The sequence below is a fragment of the Myxine glutinosa genome, chromosome 11 (assembly GCF_964187855.1).
Source record: "Myxine glutinosa chromosome 11, kmMyxGlut1.1, whole genome shotgun sequence".
NCBI classification, from domain to species: domain Eukaryota; kingdom Metazoa; phylum Chordata; class Myxini; order Myxiniformes; family Myxinidae; genus Myxine; species Myxine glutinosa.
Window position 1 is genome coordinate 128708985 of NC_136271.1, and position 24359 is coordinate 128733343.

Sequence of the window (24359 nt, forward strand, 5' to 3'; positions counted from 1 at the left end):
AAGTTGATGGTCAACCCTGCCTCGGTCAGTTTCTTGAAAAATACCTGAATTTGTTTAATATGATCTTCCATGGTCATAGTGTGGAAGATGACATCATCCAGATAAGCCTCCACTCCCTCAAGGTCTGCAATAAGCTTATTAATCAGCCGTTGAAATGTAGCAGGCCCGTTTTTCAATCCAAAGGGAAGAACCTTGAACTGATACAACCCATTTGGTGTGACTAACGCCGAGATTTCCTTGGCTCTATCAGTAAGAGGAATCTGCCAATACCCTTTCAGCAAGTCAAACTTAGTTACAAATTTAGCTGGGCCTATTCTATCAATACAGTCATCAATCCTCGGGATAGGATATGAGTCGGTCTTGGTCACTGCATTAACCCGTTTTAAATCCGTACAACAGTGAAAACTGCCATCGGGTTTTGGAACCAACACAAATGGTGAGCTCCATTCACTGCTGCTTGGTTCGATGATGTCATTCTCCAACATATACTGAACCTCCTTCCGAAGATACTCCATCTTCACAGGGTTCATCCGATAGGGGTGTTGCTTCACAGGAGTGGCTTCCCCCACCTCAATATCATGATATACCAGGTCAGTACGACCAGGTACATCTGTGAACAAATGTGCAAACTCAAAAATTAGGCTGGATAGTTGTCCTTGTTGTTCCCTCGTCAAATGACCTAATTTCTCATCTAAATGACTCAACACTTCCGAGTTCGTCAATCTGGGACAAGCCTGGTCATCAAAGTTATCAAACCTCACACCGGCCTCAACCTCTGGATTCTCTTGCACCCCGACTACAGGCACGACAGGTGGGACAGGAACCATTTCTTCCACAGGCTTCCTCTCATAATATTTCTTCAGTCGGTTGACATGACACAGCTGCCGCTTTTTCTGTCGGGCGGGAGTTGTCACCACGTAATCTGTTTCATTCACCCTCCTTTCGATTGCAGAGGGACCAAAATATCTAGCCTGTAGTGGCTGACCTGGAACAGGAAGCAACACTAACACTCGGTCCTCAGGACTGAAATTTCTTATCTGAGATTTCTTATCATGTCTCACTTTCATTTTATCCTGTGTCACTTTCAAGTTTCTCCTCGCAACTTCACAAGCCTTTGCCAATCTGTGCCTAACCGTTGACGCATACTCCACCACTGTTGACTGTGACTCCTCCTGTAGCCACTGTTCTTTCACCAATTTCAACGGTCCTCGCACTGCGTGTCCAAACACAAGTTCAAAAGGACTGAATCCCAATGACTCCTGAACAGATTCCCTCTTAGCAAACAACAATAAGGGTATTCCTTCATCTCAATCCTTGTCACATTCAAAACAATACGTTCTGATCATATTCTTCAATGTCTGGTGAAACCTTTCCAAGGCCCCTTGGCTCTCGGGATGGTAAGTATTTGATCTTACTTGCTCCACTCCCGACAGGTGTACCACTTGCTGAAAAAGCGTGGACATGAAATTGGAACCCTGATCAGACTGGATGACTTTAGGTAGGCCAACCAAAGTGAAAAATTTAATCAAGGCCTTCGTAATAACTGCCGCAGTAATTTTTCTAAGAGGCACTGCCTCTGGGAACCTTGTGGAAGCGCACATGATGGTCAACATATACTGATGTCCAGCCTTAGTTTTAGGTAAAGGGCCTACACGGTCAATAATGACACGGCTGAATGGCTCTTCAAAAGCTGGAATGGGTTTTAAAGGTGCAGATGGAACTTTCTGATTAGGTTTTCCCACCAGCTGGCAAGAATGGCAAGATTTACAGAAATCCGCGACATCACGTCGCAATCCTGGCCAGAAAAAAATCTACCAATATTCTGTCATGTCTTGTTCACTCAAAGGTGCCCGGCCAAAGGTATCTCATGCGCCAAACTCAATATCTCCTTCCGGTACAGCGGTGGCACCACAATTTGGTAATGAACTTTCCACATCGTTTGCTGGCACCTCCGGTGGTCTCCGTTTTCTCATGAGTATTTCCCCTTTCATGAAGTAACCAACAGGTATCTTCATAGCCTCTTCCTCTGTAACGGCTTTACCAATTAAACTCCGGATCTCCGAATCTCCGTGTTGTTCTTCAACAAGTCTCTTTCGGACCAGCACCGTTTGCTCAACCTCGCTCCCAGATGTCTCCGACGGACACTCCATTTCCTCTTTGGTTCCAGATGCCACCTTTTCCTTAAGTTCCTTGATGTCACTCCCTTTCCTGTTACCTCTTTCAGAATTTTCCTCCAATACCTCTAAGGAACCCAAATCCACATCGCCTTCCTTCTCCTTCTCCTTCTTCTCTTCAGAGTGCTTCCTACCCATAGCACGAGTCACTGCACAGGAGGGAAAGATACCCGGATTCTCCTGCTCTAACTGTGTGGTGTTATTTTCCATACTAGGCTTTTCAACAAACATCGGATCACCAGAAACTCGACCACCGGCCAAATCATTCCCGATAATAAAAGATATTCCCTCTACAGGAAGAGTGGCTTGTAAACCTACGGTGACCGGTCCTGACACCAAATCGGACTTCAAATGGATGACATGAAGTGGAGCTTTAACATAGCCACCAACTCCCTGTAAAAGAACCCTAACACCAGTTGCCGTCTTCTCTGACAATGGCAAAATGCCCTCAAGCATCAAAGATTGATGTGCTCCTGTGTCCCTCAATACCCTAACAGGTCTTTGGCTCGTCAAGTTTCCATCCAGGGACACAAACCCTTCTGAAATAAAAGGTTTGTAACCCTCTTGAACAAGGTCGTTCTGTGATGCCGTAACTTTGGCATGGGAACCTTCACAAGGCACTGTCCTCCAAGGACGATTTCTCGCATTGGCCAATGCATTCGGCGTTTTACTAGTCTGACTCCGCTCCTGATTTTTCCTTTTCAGGGCATAACATTGGGACATCAAATGCCCAGGTTTCTTGCAAAATGCGCAAGTAGGCCCGGAGGAAAAACTCGAGGTCTGCCTCGGGCCCCCCGGAAGATAAGTCTGTCTTGGAACTGTAGTCTTCTGATCCCTAAAAGTCGCGGTATCAGATTTGTCCCCATAGTAATCTCCAGGCCGCCTCCATGAATATTTGTTCTCCGCACCTGATTTACCATAACTCCCCTAGCTAACTCGAGGCGGGAAGTTAGGTTTGTGGAACCCCATCCTGTGTGTCACTGCATAGTCATCTGCCACGGTTGCTGCCTCATACAACTCTGGTACTTACTTTTCATCCAGATGTACTTTAACGTCCGCGTGGACACACTGTTTGAATTCCTCCACCAGGATCAATTGTCGCAACAGGTTGAAGTCTTTCCCAATCCCCTTCGAGTCACACCACCGATCAAACATGGTTTCCTTCATTCTGGCAAACTCCACATGGGTCTCACTCTCCCTCTTCCTGGCATTCCTGAATTTTTGCCGGTAAGTTTCAGGGACCAATTCATAGGCTTTGAGAATGGTTTTCTTCACTATCTCATAATCTGCACATTGGTCAATCAGTAAAGCCAAATAGATATCTTGAGCTTTACCCACCAGAACATTTTGCACTAACATAGTCCAGGACCCCACAGGCCATTTTAGCATTTGAGCCACCTTCTCAAAGTGTAAAAAAACTTGGCTACCTCCTTTTCATTGAAGGGTGGAACCAGCCTCACATGCCTACCAACATCCCAAGTGTTCTGACTAGTTGTCGAACTAGCCGGCATGGATACTACTTCTCTCCGTTCTCCCATTAATTCCAGCTCCTTGAGTTTAAGTTCCTTCTGATACTCCATGTCACGTTCCTTTAACTCCCTTTCGGCTCTCCTTTCCTCTGCTCTTTCCTCTGCTCTTCTTTCTTCTTCAGCTCTCCTTTCCTCTGCTCTTCTCTCCTCGAGTTCTTTTTCAGCTCTCCTTTCCTCTGCCCTTTCCTCTGCTCTTCTTTCTTCTTCAGCTCTCCTTTCCTCTGCTCTTCTCTCCTCGAGTTCTTTTTCAGCTCTCCTTTCCTCTGCTTTTAAGCTTTCCTGGCTCTGCAGTTGCATCTCCATTTTCCAGAGCTCCACATTTTCTTTTTCCTCAGGTAACCAATCCAAGGCTACCTCTTTCCATGTTCCTTGTCCCACCAGAGATTCTACCACCAATGGCTGCGTCTCTGCTTTCTTCATATTAACTCGGACCTCCAAGTTAAAATATTTGGCCAATATCAAGAGTTCCGATCATTTAACGCTTGGAACTGTGCCTCATTAGGGGACACCGCAAACTTTTCTGCATCAAACACCATGGTGACTCTCAGTTAACACCTTAATCCACCTTCACACAAAAAAATGCAATTTTTTTTTTTTGAAAAATTTGGGAATGTTAGAAAAATTCCAAATTTTGGGAATTTTGGGAATGTTAGGGAATTCTATCCCGGACAAATGTTTTTAGGGAATTTAATCCCGGACGAGATTTGGGAATTTTGTCAGCTAAGACGAGCCCCCAATTTCTGTTCCGTGCTCCTCCCCAAACCCCGGTGACTGTGTACCTCCGAGCCCCGAGAGGAGTCACGGCAGAAAGATGTGTTATTCTGTATATCAAAGATCAATGGTGAAGCCACACCAATTGTTACCAACAAACAAATATTGTATTAAGATCACACAAGAATAACAGTACAACCACAATAGTAATCAATTGTACAACCAATATATATTTCCTATGATGGTACCATCAAGTTCGTACAATATAACTCACTGTGCTCCAAGTGAACGAAAAGATGAACATTCCCAATGTCTCTATTCCGGCATCAAGCCAACGTTGATTCCGGCTTCAAGCCAAAGTCAATCCACTCCAGTGATCGTCCGTACGATGTCCAATCGAGACCAGAATCCTGTTCGGATGACAGTCACAGTCCCGCTGCCAAAGCTGCACAAAGGTGCCCTTAAGGCGACTGGGAAATCACACCCTCGGGTATGGACGTTCCACGGTTCCAAATCGGCGAACCGCAGATTTCCCACTCAAAAGTCACGTGACACACGCACACCAGATTAACCTCTGAATGCGGTGAAAATGGTTGAAATGAAGTGAAAAACCTTGAGCGATGCGCAAAGCGTGCGAGTCAAAATGGCCGACGGTCCGTTCTCATGGCGTAACGGCAGTCCAACGATTCTCTTCGGAATCGACCGCAAAACCTGACACGCAGGTTGATCTGTCACAGAGATAACAACTCTGTCGCAGGAATCCCTTTCCCGGGAAACCCAAAGCTCACTTGTGACTCTCGTTCGCCAACGTTCGCTCCAGACCTCAAAGCAACTAGGCTTCTTGTCCGTCTCACTCGCTCCGCCTTCTTTTCCTTCCTCCTCTTCGTCGTCGTCTAGTTCCGGTTTCATTTCAAACATTAACTTTTTTACCTTTTGAAAATAGTAACCTCTATCTCCCTTAAATGACAACAATAATAGTACATGGAATCAAAAATGTTTACAGTGGATGAAAACCACAACAACGGAAGTGACGAATCTGTAACACTTGGCACAAATAATACTTGGGGGTCTACCGGGGGTGAACGTATGTGCAGGTTTGGCCCTCCAAAATGGGTATTTTTTCTTGTTTGTTTAAAGTCTCATGATTATGTTGGTATGATTCTTCATGCTGCCCTGTCTTGTAACAACCATTGAAATGGGTTTAAAACACCTTTACTTGGTGTCGTGTACTACTGCTTTATTCAACCAGGTGAGCTCCAGGGGTATTGCCCTTATTTTACAAGTACCATCCAGCAGGTTTACAAAAACAATTTGCACAATATATTTGGTTTATTTTATTTTATAGTCATCTAAGGTGCATTTAGGAGCTTGTACATGAATCACATGCAGAACAAAGACATTGGTAGACAATAGACATCAATGTACTTTTTTTATGTAAACTATGGACAAAACAGACAAACGCATGCAGGTCCGGATTAAGAGTGGTATGGGCCCCCAGGGCAATCAACATGTCAGGGCCGCCACCACTAAAACTTGTTTTTAATTCCATACTAGTGTTATTATACAACATGTCAACCAGCTTTGTGTTTGTTTTCCCCACAGAAGATATGAACTTATTTGTTGTTGTTCTTTCCTGACAAGACCTTTCTTTTTACAAGCCCTCATCCGGCCTCATCCGTGGGATAATCACAAAAGGATCATACACACTTTTATAATTAATTTATCTTCCTGAAAAAACTCTTCCTCACTCTCCTTGCACTGCCCTTTCTCCACCTCACTCCCAGGAGTACCTCTGGCTACTGCTTCCCCTTAGCTTCCACCTTTTGTTCATATGTGTGTTGTACCGTCCACCAAACAGTGATGACTCAATCTACATCTCGCTGTCTGATAATATGGACCAACTTCAATCTACTCATCTCAACTCTCTCTTCCTCATATGTGGTGATTTCAATTGTCATCATGCCAGTTGGCTGGGTGTGGGTACCTCTCTCACCAGCCATGGTTCCTCAGCAAAGGACTTCTGCGACTCATTGGGACTGACACAATCTGTCAATTTCCCAACCTGGATCTCAGTCAATGGAGCATCTTCTCTTCTGGACTTGGTTATGATTAACTTCCCTGCAAATGTCTGCTGCTCTTCTTCTGCTCCAGTCGGCTCATCTGATCATGTGCTTGTTAAAGTAGACATCTCTCTGACCATTCTCAGAGAGCCTCCTCAGCGCCGACGAGTCTGGCATTTCACTCAGGCCAACTGGCATGGTCTTCAAGCAGCCATCAATCATCTGGACTGGTCTCCCATCTCTACCGCCTCTGACATCAACTCATCCTGGGAATTCTTCCAAAGTAAATTGCTGTCTCTCTCATGCACAGATTTATCCCATCTCATCTTCAGTTGTCATACCATTCCTCCCGTCCATGGTACACTGACTCTTGTGGTGAGGCAGTTGCCCTGAAACAACTTGCCTTGGCCTCCTGGAAAGCAAATCCAACGGAAGGAAATCTCATTTCCTTTCACAAAGCCCAAAACAAGTGTGTCCACCCTCAGGAGAGCCAGGAAACAATATCTCTCCACTCTCAAAACTGAACTCTCAAACCTGTCTCCCTCTTCCAAATCCTGGTGACGTCTGGTCAAATCTGTTTCTGGTGTTTGCCTGTTTCTGGTGTTTGTTCCCCTTCCATCCCCTCGCTTACCTCAAACATCTACACAGCGGACTCCGCACGTGAAAAAGCTGAATGCCTCAACTCTGTGCTTGCCTCAAAATATTGTGTCCCAAACCCATCCCTCTCTGTGCCCACCATACCCAGTCATACCCAGCTGCTCCTGGACTCTGTGGCCTTTTCTCCTGACAAGGTGGAGAAGTTTCTGTCAATCCTCGACTCTGATTCTGCAACTGGACCAGACGGCATCAGCCCACGGGTCCCAAAATCCTGCTCTGCTGCTCTTTCACTCCCTCTTTCTGTTCTCTTCACCCTCTCTTTTGCTCAAGGTCATCTGCTATCAGCTTGGAAATCAGCCAACATCACCGCCTTACACAAAAAAGGTGCAAAAACAGATCCTTGCAACTACAGACCGATCAGCCTTCTCCCAATTATCAGCAAAGTCATGGAATCAATCATTGCTTTGGATATCAAATCTTTCCTCTTCTCCAATGGCTTGATCTCTGATCATCAATATGGTTTCAGACCAGGTCACTCTACTCTGGACATGCTGCTTCTGCTGTCTCAACAATGGATGGAGGTCCTCAATGCCAAATAGGAAATTAGAGCTGTCTCCCTTGACATATCACATGCCTTCGATACAGTCTGGCACCCCGCTCTGCTCACCAAACTCTCCTCCTATGGTATCCATGGAAATCTCGACGGACTTCCTCTCTCGTCTTTGTCAACATGTGGCCCTGAATGGGGTTCTCTCATCTCCCCTTTCTGTTCAGGCTGGAGTTCCCCAAGGCAGTGTTCTGGGCCCTGTGCTTTTTCTGATCTTCATCAATGATCTCTCTGACTCTCTTGAAAATCCTCTCTATCACTTTGCTGATGACTCCACTCTCTGCCGCCCCATTCCTCATCCCTCAGATCGGCAGTCTGCAGCCTCCTCACTCTTTGCAGACCTGGACAAAATCAGACTGGTTAACATATCTTTCAATCCTGACAAATCTCACACTCCTACTATGTCTCTCCGAAAAGACTGACTGGACAACTCTCCCATCTACTTTCTGAACAATCCTCTCCAAGAAGTTGTCACTCAAGCTTTTGGGTCTCACTATCTGCCATGATCTTTCCTTGGAAAACCATATTTCAAATCTGGCCTCCAAAGTCAGTCGCCGACTTGGCATCCTGCGTCGTGTGAAGTCTTGGCACACCTGAGCTCCTCACCACATACAAGGCTTTCATCTGCAGCTCAATGGAATACTGTTCTCCCCTCTGGGCTGGTGCTCCTGCCTCACACCCAGCTCGACTTCACGCTGTTGAAACCAAAGCTTTCAGATCATTGCAATCTCCCACGATGAAGCTAACTCCGAGGGCCTTTCACTCACTCACCACAGGCAGGTAGGTGGTCTTTCTGTCTTCTACCGACTCCTATCTGGCCTAGCACCCCCAGCTCTATCTGTGCTCTGTCCCCCAAATATTCCTACAGGTCACACAAGATCTGCCAGTAACCCTCATCTGGTGAAATTGCCAAAATCAAGACTCTCTGCTCACCTTCACTCCTTCATTCCTCTTTACTCCCACCTCTGGAACAAACTCCCTCACTCTCTTCAATCCCACTCCTCCCTCCAGGTCTTTAAAACAGCTGTTCACCACCATCTCTTGTCTGCCCCATCCAAAACCTTGATCTCTTCTTCCCCCGTTAATTCACCCCAGATCCACTTTTATTTTTGGAAATCCCGACTTCTTTCCTTCCTGGAAGTTCTGGCAGTGCCCATGTGTTTTATACCTTTCCCACCCTCCTCCTCCGCCTTCCCATGCCTCCTCCCCCCAAGCCCTCTCCCTCCCACGTATCTTCCGTTGTCCCTGTTCTCTGCTGCTGTACTTGTGTGCTTCTCTCTCTCTCCCCATCTTGTCTCCCGCTCCCCTTATTGTATGCTTTGTGTGTCCGTTTGTCCTTTTTTGTGATTGATGTTTGCTTTCACGAGCCTCGATCTTGTACACAAAAAAAATAAATCCAGGTCCTCGTGATTTACGTCACAATCACTGTCCATTCTTCTGTGCATCAATGATCCCTCACAGCATCATATTTTTGTGCCCAGATTTTCCAGAACCCTGCTTTGTGGGTGCCCTTTCCCCTTGTGTGTGGGACCCCAGAGCCAACATCTGGGTTGCCCTCCTCCACACCCCATGATGAAACACCGGGATCTACACATAATACCCCATGATGTCCAAGTGGAGTTTGTATTTTTATTTTTAGAAATTTTTGCAACATAATTAAAATTGAAAAGCTGAAATGTCTTGAATCAATACATATTCAACCACTTTGCTATGACACTCCAAATTGGAGTATTCAATTTCCATTGAGATCATCCTTGAGATGTCAACAACTTGATTGGTGTCCACCTGTGGCCAAATGAATTGATTGGACATGATTTTGAAAGAAAAATACCTTTCTATATAAGGTCCCACAGTGGACAGTGCATGTCAGAGCAGAAACTCTACCATCAAATCCGAGGAACTGTCTGTAGAACTCCAAGATAGAATTGTGAGGAGGCTTAGATCTGGGGAAGGGTATAAAACCATTTCTAGAGTGGTGAAAGTTCCTAAGAGCTCCATCATTAGGAGCTCCATCAGTGAGCTCCATCATTAGGAAATGGAAAGAATATGAACTACCCAGACTCTTCCGAGAGCTGGCCGTCCGAACAAACTGAGCAACTGAATAAGAAGGACATCAGGGAGATGAGAATCCAAGAATCCAATGACCACTGACAGAATTAGAGTTCCTTGTCTGAGAACCTGCTGGAAGGACAACAATCTCTGTAGCACTTCACAAATCTATCTTTTTGGGGAGAGTGGTCAGGCGGAAGCTACTCCTGAGAAAAAGGCACATGATAGCACAACTGGAGTTTGCAAAAAAGGCACGTGAAAGACTGAGAGCATGAGGAAAAAGATTTTGTGGTCTAATGAGATAAAAATTGAACTCTTTGGCCTGATTGCATAGTGCTACATCTGGCAAAAACCGAGCACAGCTCACCACCCATCTAACACCATCCCTACTGTGAAGCATGGCGGTGGCAGTATCATGCTATGGGGATGATTTTCAGCAGCAGAGACTAGGAGATGTGTGGGGATAGAGGGAACAATTAACGGAGCCAAATACAGGAAAATCCTTGACGAGAACCTGCGTCAGAGTTCAAAAGACTTTAGATTGTGGCGAAGATTTATGTTCCAACAGGACAATGACCCCAAACATACAGCCAAAGCAACACTGGAATGGCTTCAGAACAAGAACGTGAATGTCCTTGAGTGGCCCAGCCAATAAATCAAGACTTTAATCCCATTGAGAATCTGTGGAAAGACTTGAAGATTGCTGTTCACCACCTGCATGGTTCTTGGAAGTATTACGAAGGCAATTTGTGTTCTACAGTGTTCAAGCATCTTCCTCTCCTCACCTTCCCTTAATGGGTGAGGTCCAATGATACCAAGCTCCTGTCCTGCCTTGACCACGATACTATAACCGGTTTCCTGTTTGGAATTTTATTTATTTATTTTGTTTGACTGCCAGACAGACAGAGTAAAAAAAGATGATGTCACTCCTTTCTGCGCATGAGCGATCGGGGCAAATCCAAATACAAAGTACAGTAAAACGGCAAACTTGTCATTTAAATCAATTGATTGATTTAAACGAGCTCTTCCTCGATCATGAACTGACGGATGGATGGATGGATGGGTGGTTGGATGGACGGACAGACGGGCATGAACCAATTGCTTAACCGCGCTTTTTGCTTCGCGTCTGTGGGGCAATAATCAAAGTACAGTATTACATGTTCTGCTGTGGGGTGTCGCTCACAACAAAAGCGTCGCTCACTCTTAGTATACATAGACTAACAAACATTAAACTTTTCCGGCCTTCGTCCAAATCTCATCAACGTGATGCTGCAATTATCTCTGCCACAAAAGGTGGTGGATGAAGGTTATGTTTTCACCCATGTCTGTCTGTCTTTGTCTGTCTGTCCGTTTGTGAACAGAATATCTCAAAAGCTTGTGGACAGATTCGGACGAAATTTGGCAGAGATGTAGCATATGTGACACCGACGAAATGATTAGATTTTTGTGAAGATCCGGATTCGATTCCGATATGAGAATTATTTAATTTTGTAATTGATTCTTCACCATTGGGAGATGGGGCCAAAAACGATACATAGCAGGATATCTCAAAAAGTTATCGATGGATTTGGACGAAACTTGTTGGACAGGTTGTGTGTGTGACAAGGACGAATCGATTCAATTTTGGTGAATATCCAGATTCGGATCCAGCTCGAGGAATTTTTAAGTGATTCTTCACCATTGAGTGCAATGGCCAACCAGGTGGAGGTATGCTCTCCATTGAGTTCCCATTGAATTTATTTGTATTCATTTAATTAACAAGTAATTAATTCAAATCATTTTGATTTGAGATTCACAGTCTGGTCCCCCCCATGCGGCTGGCAAGACGGGGCATGAACAGATCGGGAAGGGTCTTTATGAAGATGAAAGTGGTCAGGTCTATTCTCAAGGGAGCAAGATCATTTGGGATTTGGACAAGTTGCTGGCACACAAATCGACTATTGTGTGTTGGAGGGTAAATTGAAGGACGGATCGTTATCAAAGGTAACTGCTTCTTGCATGATAAATGTTCAGAAATCGAATGCAAACATAGCAGCCAGATTCGTGAATGGCCTGCTCCGAAAGGTAACATTTCCTGGTACCACTGTATCTGAGCAACGATCCGTGAGTACATTTTGTGAGTACCTCCATGATGGTGATTGGAAATGATTGGGAGAGTGATGGACGATATGAAGTGTTTGTTACTACATCATATACATCACCTTCCCCTTCCTGCAGATAAGCAAGCAACAACTATTTGCGTTCAAAATAAAAGTTTGGAACTTCCTCGAAGAGAAGTCCAACATCCCTGCTGATGAAAGCTTCTGCTCCATCATCCAGGAATACTACGAGGTACGTGATAATCAGTCCATTTTGTTTTGTGATTTGCTAGCAAAGGAAGTTTGTTTGTTTAAGAATCATTTTCTGTTGTGTCACCTCGAGCACGGTGAGGTGCATGATTTTATTAAGGACACAATAACGTGAACTTTTGTCTTCAAAGCTTCTGGAGGACCGTATTGCAATCGATCTACTATTCTACTGTATTATCTTGACTTTGAAGAACGTTAACTTCAGGCGTGAAGAAGAAGCTGTGTTTGGAAGATGTCCCAATTATGATGGACGATGAGGAAATTGCTAATATTCCACAAAGTCTCTGATGGATGCTGCTGTGCCTGATTGTTAATGCCATTTTCCAATTGCTTGATGGGTTCCTATACCTATTGGAAGTAAGATAATGAAGTATGAAATTAGGTTGACAAACCATATTTGCAGAGATGTTTGAAGAGTATAAATTGTTCTGACCCACTTGTCATATTGTAAGCTAGAATCTTCTTCGTTTGTATGGCGGTGGGATCTTTAACGTCCACCAACTAATGCTGGCAGACGGGACGCCTGTTTAATGTCCATCCGAGGAACGATACACACACTGATGAATCGCCCTGCCTGTTAAACACCGGGATTACAGTTTTATATTTGGGTTCAAACCCAGGCTCGGCAGCTCTGAGGAGAGTATGTATACCTCTATGCCATCCTGTCGGCCCATAAGCTAGATTAATGGTTCTCAAATCTTTTAGACTGTGCCCCCTCTCTCTTCTCTGTATACCTGATACCCTCCTCTTTACTAAACACTAAATAAAATCCAACTTGACACTTTTACTAGATATTAAAAGTAGTACTGCATCACAAGTTTAAACAGAAATACATATGCATAATAATATTCTATTGCATGAATACGATAATATCGTGCTGTATTTCCGTTTGGGCCCCAATTCTCAATGGTGGTCATTTTTTAAAAAATCAAAAAATCATTGTATCTGGATCCAGATCCAGATCTACACCAAAATCGAGTCGATTCGGCTTTGTCACACTCCAAACTTGTTCACCAAATTTCATCCAAATCCAGCAGCAACTTTTTGAGATATCCTCGCACAACCAACCAACCAACCAACAACAAACTAGAAAGACGTCATGCAGAGAATGATGCTTGTGAAATCCCTAAAACAAATTTGACCTCAAACTAATTGGTTGAATTCAAAACCCAAATATCCAAATCCTGTTCAAATTTCAAGTCAATCGGATGAAAATTGAGGATTTTTGAAATTCCACCGAAGTTGTTGATTTTTGGCCTCTGACAATTTGGCCGATGTTGACCTCAAAAATAATTGATGGTTGAAATCAGTGTGCGGATATGAAAATCCTGTTCAAAATTCAAGTCTGATGAAAATTGACAATTTTAGAAATTTGACAAAGTTGATAAATTTGACAAAATGCCTATTTTGACCTGAAACACCCAAAAATGATTCCATAGATGCATCAAATTGTCCATTTCATTAAGATTAAAATTGACGATCTTCTTCCACACTCAGGTCAATCGGTTGAAAATTGATTATTTTTCAGATGAAAAATGATGATTTTAGAAGTTTGGCCTTAAGTTGACCTTTGACCTTTTGACTTCAACTAGTTGCTTTCCCAATTCAGTGATGTACTATGCAATTGCTGTTTAATTTTCAAACTAAGAGGATGATTGATGATTTTTCAGCCGAAAATGGATTTTCGTAAAGTTTTACCTTGAGTTGACCTTTGACCTCAAAATAGTTGTTTTTCCAATTGAGTGACTCAAAAATGCAAATAATGTTCAACTGTTAAATCAATCGGATGAAAAATGACGATTTTAGAAATTCGACCTTTGACCCCTCAAAATCAATATGCTTCTCAGTTGTGTCTACCTCTCCAGCTTGGTAAAGTTTCATGACGATTAGTTTGGAATTGTGACCTGTAGGCATTGATTTCAGAGACCTGACGTGCAAATCCTCTTCAAATTTCAAGTCAATCAGATGAAAATTAAGGATTTTAGAAATTCCACCTTAAGTTGACTTTTGGCCTATGTTGACCTTTTGACCTCAAAATTCAATAGGCTTCTTCCTTATGGCAATCTCAACCGTTTGGTGAAGTTTCAAAGAGACTTTTAAATTGTGACCTGTAGGCGATTGACATACAAACAAACATACAGACAGAGAGAATAACACACGCGACCAATCAATATATATACAGTTCTTGAAAATCTTCGATTTTCACAAGTAACAAACAGACATGGGTGAAAACATAGGAGGCAATAATATAACTTCCCTTTTGAGGAACTTTAACAATGGAGGATACCATTATGCCCATCAAAACCTATGCAACCTGTTGCCAACCTGTAGTTGCTTTTCCTTGCTCTATCCTTTTAAAATGCTGAGCAAAGCATCAAGCAAGGAAGCAGCACGAACCATTGTTTATGTTTTTGGTATGACTCGGCCACAGCCAGGTTCAGAGCGTCGACCGCCTAAACTCAGAGGGGAGTATTAATGTAAAATAATCTGGCACTTGATTATTAATGAGATAATCTGATTGAGTATTAATGATTATGAATGAGACACTTGAGATAATCTGAGTATTCATGTAAAATAATCTGACACTCAATAATCTGACACTTTGAGCCATGTAAATTTTATATGATATTGTTGTGTGTCTACCCTGTAGTGAAGACCTCAGGGTGACGGATGGCCGACCGAGCTTTAACTCCGAGGCGTTTACTCAAACTATGGCGGTGTTATCTCTTTATAGCACGCAAGGAAATGGAGGTCCGCGTGGTCTTAATTGAATGGACGGATGCAACGGGGGTTTAGTCCACAAACCCACAAACAAATAAATGTACAGGACAAGAAATTGGAAATGCAACAAATAAGGATTTAATGAAAATATATGCCGGGATAACAAAGAAATGTACGGTAAAATCTAAAATTCCTAAATGAGGGACCCTCCCCATGGACTCGTATACAGACAAGGGGAATACAACAACAACAACAACAACAGGCATTTTAAGGCCATTTTCCCTGCAAGAGTGGGGGTTAGCCTTGCGGTCCCCATGACAATCTTCTCCATTTTGCCCTATTTTCTGCATCTCCCCTTGTTAACCCCCTTGCCCGCATTTCTTCTTCGACCATCTTTAGCCAAGTCTCTCTCGTTCTTCCCCAACCTCTACCTCCTTCTACATTCATTTCCATCGCTCTGCTCACCCAGTCACTTTTATCCTTTTTCAACACATGACCAAACCATCTCAACCTGTTTCTCTTCACAGCATCAATCACAGGCTCTATTCCCATCATCTTTCGCAATTCATCATTTGTCTTCTTCTCTCTCAATGATACTCCACACATCCACTGAACCATTCGCATTTCCACCCTTTCCAGCCTTCGTTGCTGCTTTACGTTCATTACCCATGTCTCACTCCCATAAATCATAAAGACAAGGGGAATGATAAAATTAAAATAAATAATGTTTCCACTGGCACTCAGGTCTGGTCTCGGCGAGAGCTTTGGGATCTTGGTGGTCGTTGAAGCTCGAAGCCACTGCACGGGAAGCACACAAGATGGCAGTGGCGCTGCACCCTTAGCAGCCACCAGCGTGAGGCAAGCAGACAGGACGACCTCCTTCGGCTCGCTTGCAGCCTCCTCCGCCTCAGAAGAACAACACAGCCGCCAAAACCTCCTCCCTTCCATTTCCAAAGCTCCCAAAAAGCACGAAAAGATTTCACAGATCTCCTCACAAGTGCCCACATAGGCAAAATGTGACAGCCCACGACCAAAGCCGAGAGAGAGAGAGACAGAGACGACGCACCCTCCCCTCTTTTCGCTGACATCACCCTCAAACCAATCCCAGTGCCCCACCACTTCAGTCTTCAATTTTCTGTCGGGCTTGTCGGTGTTGTAATTTGCCGAGGTCAAGGCTGGCCGAGTGTGCTTTATAAGAACGAAGGGAAAAATCACAAGGACAATTACACCCTGGGGATTATTCTTAAGCCCTACGTAATTAGCATAGCTTCACCCCTCGCATGGAGACACATATACAATCTTACCGGACATGCAGCCGAATGGATTCTTACACTACCGGTCAAAAGTTTTAGAACACCTCAGTTATTCCAGTTTTTATTGAAATTTACGCAGTTTAATGTCCAGTGAATAACCTGAAATGGTACAAAGGTAAACAGTAAACTGCACGAGGTTAAAAAAAAAAATGTTTAGGTTAGCAAAAACGGGAAAATAATGTAAATTGCACAGTTATATTGTAAAAAAAAAAAGGCCTTCTTCAGGGAACAAGTAATGGGTTAATAACTTACAGCTGTTCTGCAGCAATGTAAATAAATTAAGCCTTGAAAGTTGATGCAAACAATTCCTGCAGGTGTCCCAACCTCTGCTTACTACTTGATTACAAACCCCCTGTGTGTATAAAAGCTGTATTGGAAGAGACTGTTATTACACCTTCTGAAGCATTATTTGGACAATATTGCACTGCAGGAAGTAGTATGTTGGAAACTGGAGGAAACTCTGACAGGAAGAGGTCTGGCAGACCCAAAGCCACAACAGAATCAGAAGACAAGTTTCTGAGAGTCAACAGCTTGCGTGATAGGCGGCTCACAGGACAACAGCTTCAAGCACAGCTTAACACTGGTCGAAGTAAGCAAGTCTCAGTTTCAACTGTGAAGAGAAGACTTTGAGCTGCAGGTTTGACAGGTCAAGTGGCAGTAAGAAAGCCATTGCTAAGATGGCAAAATAAGAAAAAGAGGCTTGCCTGGGCCATGAAGCACTGCCAGTGGACTACTGAAGACTGGAAGAAGGTCTTATGGACCAATGGACCAATGAATCAAAATTTGAAATCTTAATGGTTCATCACGCAGGGTTTTTGTACGCCGTCGAGTTGGCGAAAGGATGGTTCCTCAGTGTGTGACACCAACTTTCAAAAATGGAGGAGGAAGTGTGATGGTTTGGGGCTCTTTGGTTGGATCCAGAGTCGGTCACTTGCACAGAGTGACTGGTACCCTGAACCAAAAGGGCTACCACAGCATTTTGCAGCGCCATGCAATACCCTCTGGTATATGCCTAGTTGGTCAGGGGTTCATCCTACAGCAAGATAATGACCCTAAACACACCTCCAGGCTATGCCAAAACTACCTTCGAGGAAAAGAACAAGATGGTAGGCTTCAAATCATGGAATGACCAGCACAGTCTCCAGACTTAAACCCCATCGAGCTGGTTTGGGATGAACTGGACAGAAGGGTGAAAGCAAAGCAACCTACAAGTGCAACACATTTGTGGGAACTTCTGCAACAGTGTTGGGAAGAACTGCCCAAACAATATTTGATTTCCATTGGAGAACGAATGCCACGAGTGTGTTCGGTGGTTATATCTGCAAAAGGTGGCCACTTTGCTGAGTCAAAAATTTAAATTAAATTTTGTTAAACAAAATGATTCTATGATTTCTTTTTTATCTCCAATTGCTTATTTGTTCTATGCTTAATTTCAGAGTACATTGAGACATTAAACTGCGTAAATTTCAATAAAAACTGGAAAAATTGAGGTGTTCTAAAACTTTTGACCGGTCGTGTACATGAAGGCCTACTTGGTTACATGAAGGTTCTTCTTGTTCTTCTTCGTGACATTCGGGGCACGCTAATCTATACAATTATATCTGGACTAAGGTATTTCATTACCTACCCCTACCCACCTCCCCCCCCACCCGCCCCCTCCCCACAAACGTAACAATATTGTTGTTTTCCTGGTGATAAAAATCTCTCCAAGGAATGGATAGCTAATAGCGAGCTTTTAACTCTGAGGCGCCTGATCAAATGCGGACCTTTATATATATATATATGCGGGGGAGGAAGGAAGAGGAAAGGGAAAACGCTGAAGAGCCTTACCTGTCAATCCCGTCGGCAACCCCAAAACCTGCAAAGAATAACTCAAACAAACACGGACAGAGAAATGTACAAAAATAACAAAAGGGTTTATTAAAAGAAATGCCGATAACCAGAAAACGCGACAGTAAAACTAAATTCCTAAACGGGATCCTTCACACCAGACTTAAACACAGACAAAGGGATAAAATAATGTTAGAAAGGAATAGTGTGATTATTTATTGCACTTATCTGCGAGCGGCTTGAGCCTTGTCAGGAATCGCCAAGGCCCCGTGTGCGCAGTCCGGACCCGGCGGCATTCTTGGTGGGATGAAGGCCACAGTCCGCTCTTTCGAGCTCTGCTAGGCCTCACTGGGTGTCTCGCTCACCCCGGCCTCATCACGCTGCAGCAGCAAGCTGTGCCCGTTCACACGGAGAACCGCAGTTCCTGGGCCACGGCTCTTCCTGTTGCCTCTGCACATCTCCTGGTGGCGTCTTTGACACGGTCGGCCCAAGCATAATAGTTCCCGAGGTCCAGAACGAGAAAGCCAAAAGGGAGAAGAGAGACAGGAGGGCAAGAGGGAAAATGGAGCAAGACTGAAAATGCCGGTCAGACATGGTTTTTACATCCTGGCTCTGATGTCATCGGCGCATCTCCTCCAATCCCTGCCGGCCAACACCACAGGCTCAGCTCTCCACCACTCAACACGCAGTCCGCCTCTGATGTCATCGGTCGTACTTTGCCAATCAGCGTGTCCCTTCTTACCCCGGCCTTCCTGTTGGTCAACTCCCACCCAATCACTGTCCCTCTGGGTGTGTCTACGGCCTGCTCGGCCTTCGTGGTGATGTAGATGGTGGTGTCCATCGGCATTGCTCAGAACTGGCTTCCGGTTGGTTTTATTGTGACTAATGCAGTTAATGGGCATTTCCTGTGCTACTGTCTATGGGGTGGTGCCAAAAGGGACGAAGCATAAATCGCAAAGGGAACGACGAACAGGGAATTACTTAACCTAATCCCCGAGCTAAATAACATGCCCGACCCCTCATGACGGGGACAAATATACAACTTCATCCGACACATGAAAGCCCGCATGGAGTTTGCAAAAAAAGCACCTAAAGGACTCTCAGACTGTGAGAAACAAGATTCTGTGGGCTTTCATGTGTCTTTCACTGAGGAGAGGCTTCCGTCTGGCCACTCTGCCATAAAGCCCAGATCGGTGGAGTGTTGCAGTGATGGTTGTCCTTCTGGAAGTTTCTCCCATCTCCACACAGGATCTCGAGCTCAGCCAGAGTGACCATCGGGTTCTTGGTCACCTCTATTACCAAGGCCCTTCTTCCCCGATTGCTCAGTTTGGCCGGGCGGCCAGCTCTAGGAAGACTCCTGGTTGTTCCAAACTTCTTCCATTTAAGAATTATGGAGGCCACTGTGCTCTTGGGAACCTTCAATGCAGCAGAATTTTTTTTATAGGCTTCCCCAGATCTGTGCCTCGACACAATCCTGTGTCTGAGCTCTGTAGGCAGTTCCTTCGACCTCATGGCTTGGTTTTTGCTCTGATATGCATTGTCAGCTGTGAGACCTTATATAGACAGGTGTGTGCCTTTCCAAATCATGTCCAATCAATTGAATTTACCACAGGTGGACTCCAATCAAGGTGTAGAAACATCTCAAAGATGATCAAGAGAAATGGGAGGCACCTGAGCTAAATTTCAAGTGTCATAGCAAAGGGTCTGAATACTTACGTAAATGTGATATTTCAGTTTTTTCTTTTTAATAAATTTGCAAAACTTTCTAAAATCCTGTTTTCTCTGTCATTATGGGGTATTGAGTGCAGATTGATGAGGGGAAAAATGAATTTAAACGATTTCAGCATAAGGCTGCAACATAACAAAATGTGAAACAAGTACACATACATTCAAAGTACACCGCCCCATGCCAAATAATTAAATATGCTGCAGCGCGGCATTGCCGGGGCGCCTCCGGCGCCCGGCAATACCGCAGTGCAGCTCATTAAGGCTGCATTGGGAGGGAGAGGTGTACACTAATTGATTGATTAATTGTATAATTAAAATCAATAAAAGATTATCACAAAATATTTTCATAATCAATTGGCTAATCGCATAACTAAACCACTAGTGCTTCATCCGAAGATGTATCTTTTAGAAATTTAATTAAATAAGTCATTTATAAAAAATTAAATAATTAATTGATTACTCAATAAATAATTAATCGATTAATCAATAAATAATTAATAGATGAAATGATTAATCAATAAATCAAAAATATCCTTGATAGCCACATCACTTGGTCACTTATGTCCAAATATTAGCTTCCCAGCTCAAAAGGTGCCTGAGATATTGGCCAAATGAGAAAGAAAATAAATAAATGATTAATAATGAAAATAAATAAATAATAATCATAAAAAAATTAAATTGGTAATCAATTTGGTCAGAGAACACATAAACTACCACTATTTCATCAGAATCTGTAACTTAAAAAAAAAAAATTTTTGGGTCATTAATCGAATAATTAAATAATTAATCGATTAATTGATTAATTAATAAATCAAAAATATCCTTTGCAGCCAAATCACCTGGTCATTGGCATGTCCAAATATCAGCTTCCTAACTCAAAAGGTGCCTGAGTTAATAATGGTCAGAAGAGAAATGAAATTTAATTAATTAAATAAGTACTTAATTAAACGCTAATAATTAAATAACTCCTCAATTAATTGATTATTCAAAAAACAAAAAATACCGTATTTGACAAAGGACTTGCTCACGACTGTGCCGAAATTTCAGCTTCCTAGCTCAAAGGATGGCTGAGATATCGTCCGGACAACCAAGAAAGAAAACAAACAAGAAAACAAGTACACATACATTCAAAGTACACCGCCCCATGCCAAATAATTAAATATGCTGCAGCGCGGCATTGCCGGGGCGCCTCCGGCGCCCGGCAATACCGCAGTGCAGCTCATTGAGGCTGCATTGGGAGGGAGAGGTGTACACTAATTGATTGATTAATTGTATAATTAAAATCAATAAAAGATTATCACAAAATATTTTCATAATCAATTGGCTAATCGCATAACTAAACCAGTAGTGCTTCATCCGAAGATGTATCTTTTAGAAATTTAATTAAATAAGTCATTTATAAAAAATTAAATAATTAATTGATTACTCAATAAATAATTAATCGATTAATCAATAAATACTTAATAGATGAAATGATTAATCAATAAATCAAAAATATCCTTGATAGCCACATCACTTGGTCACTCATGTCCAAATATTAGCTTCCCAGCTCAAAAGGTGCCTGAGATATTGGCCAAATGAGAAAGAAAATAAATAAATGATTAATAATGAAAATAAATAAATAATAATCATAAAAAAATTAAATTATTAATCAATTTGGTCAGAGAACACATAAACTACCACTATTTCATCAGAATCTGTAACTTAAAAAAAAAAAATTTTTTTGTCATTAATCGAATAATTAAATAATTAATCGATTAATTGATTAATTAATAAATCAAAAATATCCTTTGCAGCCAAATCACCTGGTCATTGGCATGTCCAAATATCAGCTTCCTAACTCAAAAGGTGCCTGAGTTAATAATGGTCAGAAGAGAAATGAAATTTAATTAATTAAATAAGTACTTAATTAAACGCTAATAATTAAATAACTCCTCAATTAATTGATTATTCAAAAAACAAAAAATACCGTATTTGACAAAGGACTTGCTCACTACTGTGCCGAAATTTCAGCTTCCTAGCTCAAAGGATGGCTGAGATATCGTCCGGACAACCAAGAAAGAAAACAAACAAGAAAACAACCAAGAAAACAAACAAACAAGTACACATACATTCAAAGTACACCGCCCCATGCCAAATAATTAAATATGCTGCAGCGCGGCATTGCCGGGGCGCCTCCGGCGCCCGGCAATACCGCAGTGCAGCTCATTGAGGCTGCATTGGGAGGGAGAGGTGTACACTAATTGATTGATTAATTGTATAATTAAAATCAATAAAAGATTATCACAAAATATTTTCATAATCAATTGGCTAATCGCATAACTAAACCAGTAGTGCTTCATCCGAAGATGTATCTTTTAGAAATTTAATTAAATAAGTCATTTATAAAAAATTAAATAATTAATTGATTACTCAATAAATAATTAATCGATTAATCAATAAATACTTAATAGATGAAATGATTAATCAATAAATCAAAAATATCCTTGATAGCCACATCACTTGGTCACTCATGTCCAAATATTAGCTTCCCAGCTCAAAACGTGCCTGAGATATTGGCCAAATGAGAAAGAAAATAAATAAATGATTAATAATGAAAATAAATAAATAATAATCATAAAAAAATTAAATTATTAATCAATTTGGTCAGAGAACACATAAACTACCACTATTTCATCAGAATCTGTAACTTTAAAAAAAATTTTTTTTTTGTCATTAATCGAATAATTAAATAATTAATCGATTAATTGATTAATTAATAAATCAAAAATATCCTTTGCAGCCAAATCACCTGGTCATTGGCATGTCCAAATATCAGCTTCCTAACTCAAAAGGTGCCTGAGTTAATAATGGTCAGAAGAGAAATGAAATTTAATTAATTAAATAAGTACTTAATTAAACGCTAATAATTAAATAACTCCTCAATTAATTGATTATTCAAAAAACAAAAAATACCGTATTTGACAAAGGACTTGCTCACTACTGTGCCGAAATTTAAGCTTCCTAGCTCAAAGGATGGCTGAGATATCGTCCGGACAACCAAGAAAGAAAACAAACAAGTACACATACATTCAAAGTACACCGCCCGCATGCCAAATAATTAAATATCCTACAGCGCGGCATTGCCGGGGCGCCTTAGGCGCCCGGCAATACCGCAGTGCAGCTCATATAGGCTGCATTGGGAAGGAGAGGTGTACACTAATTGATTGATTAATTGTATAATTAAAATCAATAAGACTATCACAAAATATTTTCTTAATCAATTGGCTAATAGCATAACTAAACCACTAGTGCTTCATCCGAAGATGTATCTTTTAGAAATGTAATTAAATAAGTCATTAATAAAAAATTAAATAATTAATTTATTCATCAATAAATAATTAATTAATCGATTAATCAATAAATAATTAATCGATTAAATGATTAATCAATAAATGAAAAATATCCTTGATAGCCACATCCCTTGGTCACAGTCATGTCCAAATGTTAGCTTCCCAGCTCAAAAGGTGCCTGAGATATTGGCCAAATGAGAAAGAAAATAAATAAATGATTAATAATGAAAATAAATAAATAATAATCATAAAAAAATTAAATTATTAATCAATTCGGTCAGAGAACACATAAACCACCACCATTTCATCAGAATCTGTAACTTAAAAAAAAAAAAAAATTTAGTCATTAATCAAATAATTAAATAATTAATCGATTAATTGATTAATTAATAAATCAAAAATAGTGTTTGCAGCCAAATCACCTGGTCATTGGCATGTGCAAATATCAGCTTCCTAACTCAAAAGGTGCCTGAGTTAATGGTCAGAAGAGAAAGGAAATTTAATTAATTAAATAAGTACTTAATTAATCGCTAATAATTAAATAACTCATCAATGAATTGATTAATCAAAAAACAAAAAATACCGTTTTTGACAAAGGACTTGCTCACTATTGTGCCGAAATTTCAGCTTCCTCGCTCAAAGGATGGCTGAGATATCGCCCGGACAACCAAGAAAACAAGAAAACAAACAAGTACACATACATTCAAAGTACACCGCCCCATGCCAAATAATTAAATATGCTGCAGCGCGGCATTGCCGGGGCGCCTCCGGCGCCCGGCAATACCGCAGTGCAGCTCATTGAGGCTGCATTGGGAGGGAGAGGTGTACACTAATTGATTGATTAATTGTATAATTAAAATCAATAAAAGATTATCACAAAATATTTTCATAATCAATTGGCTAATCGCATAACTAAACCAGTAGTGCTTCATCCGAAGATGTATCTTTTAGAAATTTAATTAAATAAGTCATTTATAAAAAATTAAATAATTAATTGATTACTCAATAAATAATTAATCGATTAATCAATAAATACTTAATAGATGAAATGATTAATCAATAAATCAAAAATATCCTTGATAGCCACATCACTTGGTCACTCATGTCCAAACATGTCCAACTAGCTTCCCAGCTCAAAAGGTGCCTGAGATATTGGCCAAATGAGAAAGAAAATAAATAAATGATTAATAATGAAAATAAATAAATAATAATCATAAAAAAATTAAATTATTAATCAATTTGGTCAGAGAACACATAAACTACCACTATTTCATCAGAATCTGTAACTTAAAAAAAAAAAAATTTTTTGTCATTAATCGAATAATTAAATAATTAATCGATTAATTGATTAATTAATAAA

At 41.5% G+C, this 24359-nt stretch overlaps 1 protein-coding gene across 2 annotated transcripts in view; it reads left to right on the forward strand.

Annotated features, from left to right (window-relative positions):
* The window catches only part of LOC137436149 (calcium-dependent secretion activator 1), a 156906-nt gene that overhangs the window by 6006 nt on the left and 126541 nt on the right, over positions 1-24359 (forward strand). For both annotated transcript variants that reach the window (XM_068129870.2, XM_078787109.1), the window contains exon 2: positions 11945-12058. In XM_068129870.2, coding sequence (XP_067985971.2) covers positions 11945-12058 — 114 coding nt within the window. The remainder of the gene's footprint in view (positions 1-11944; positions 12059-24359) is intronic.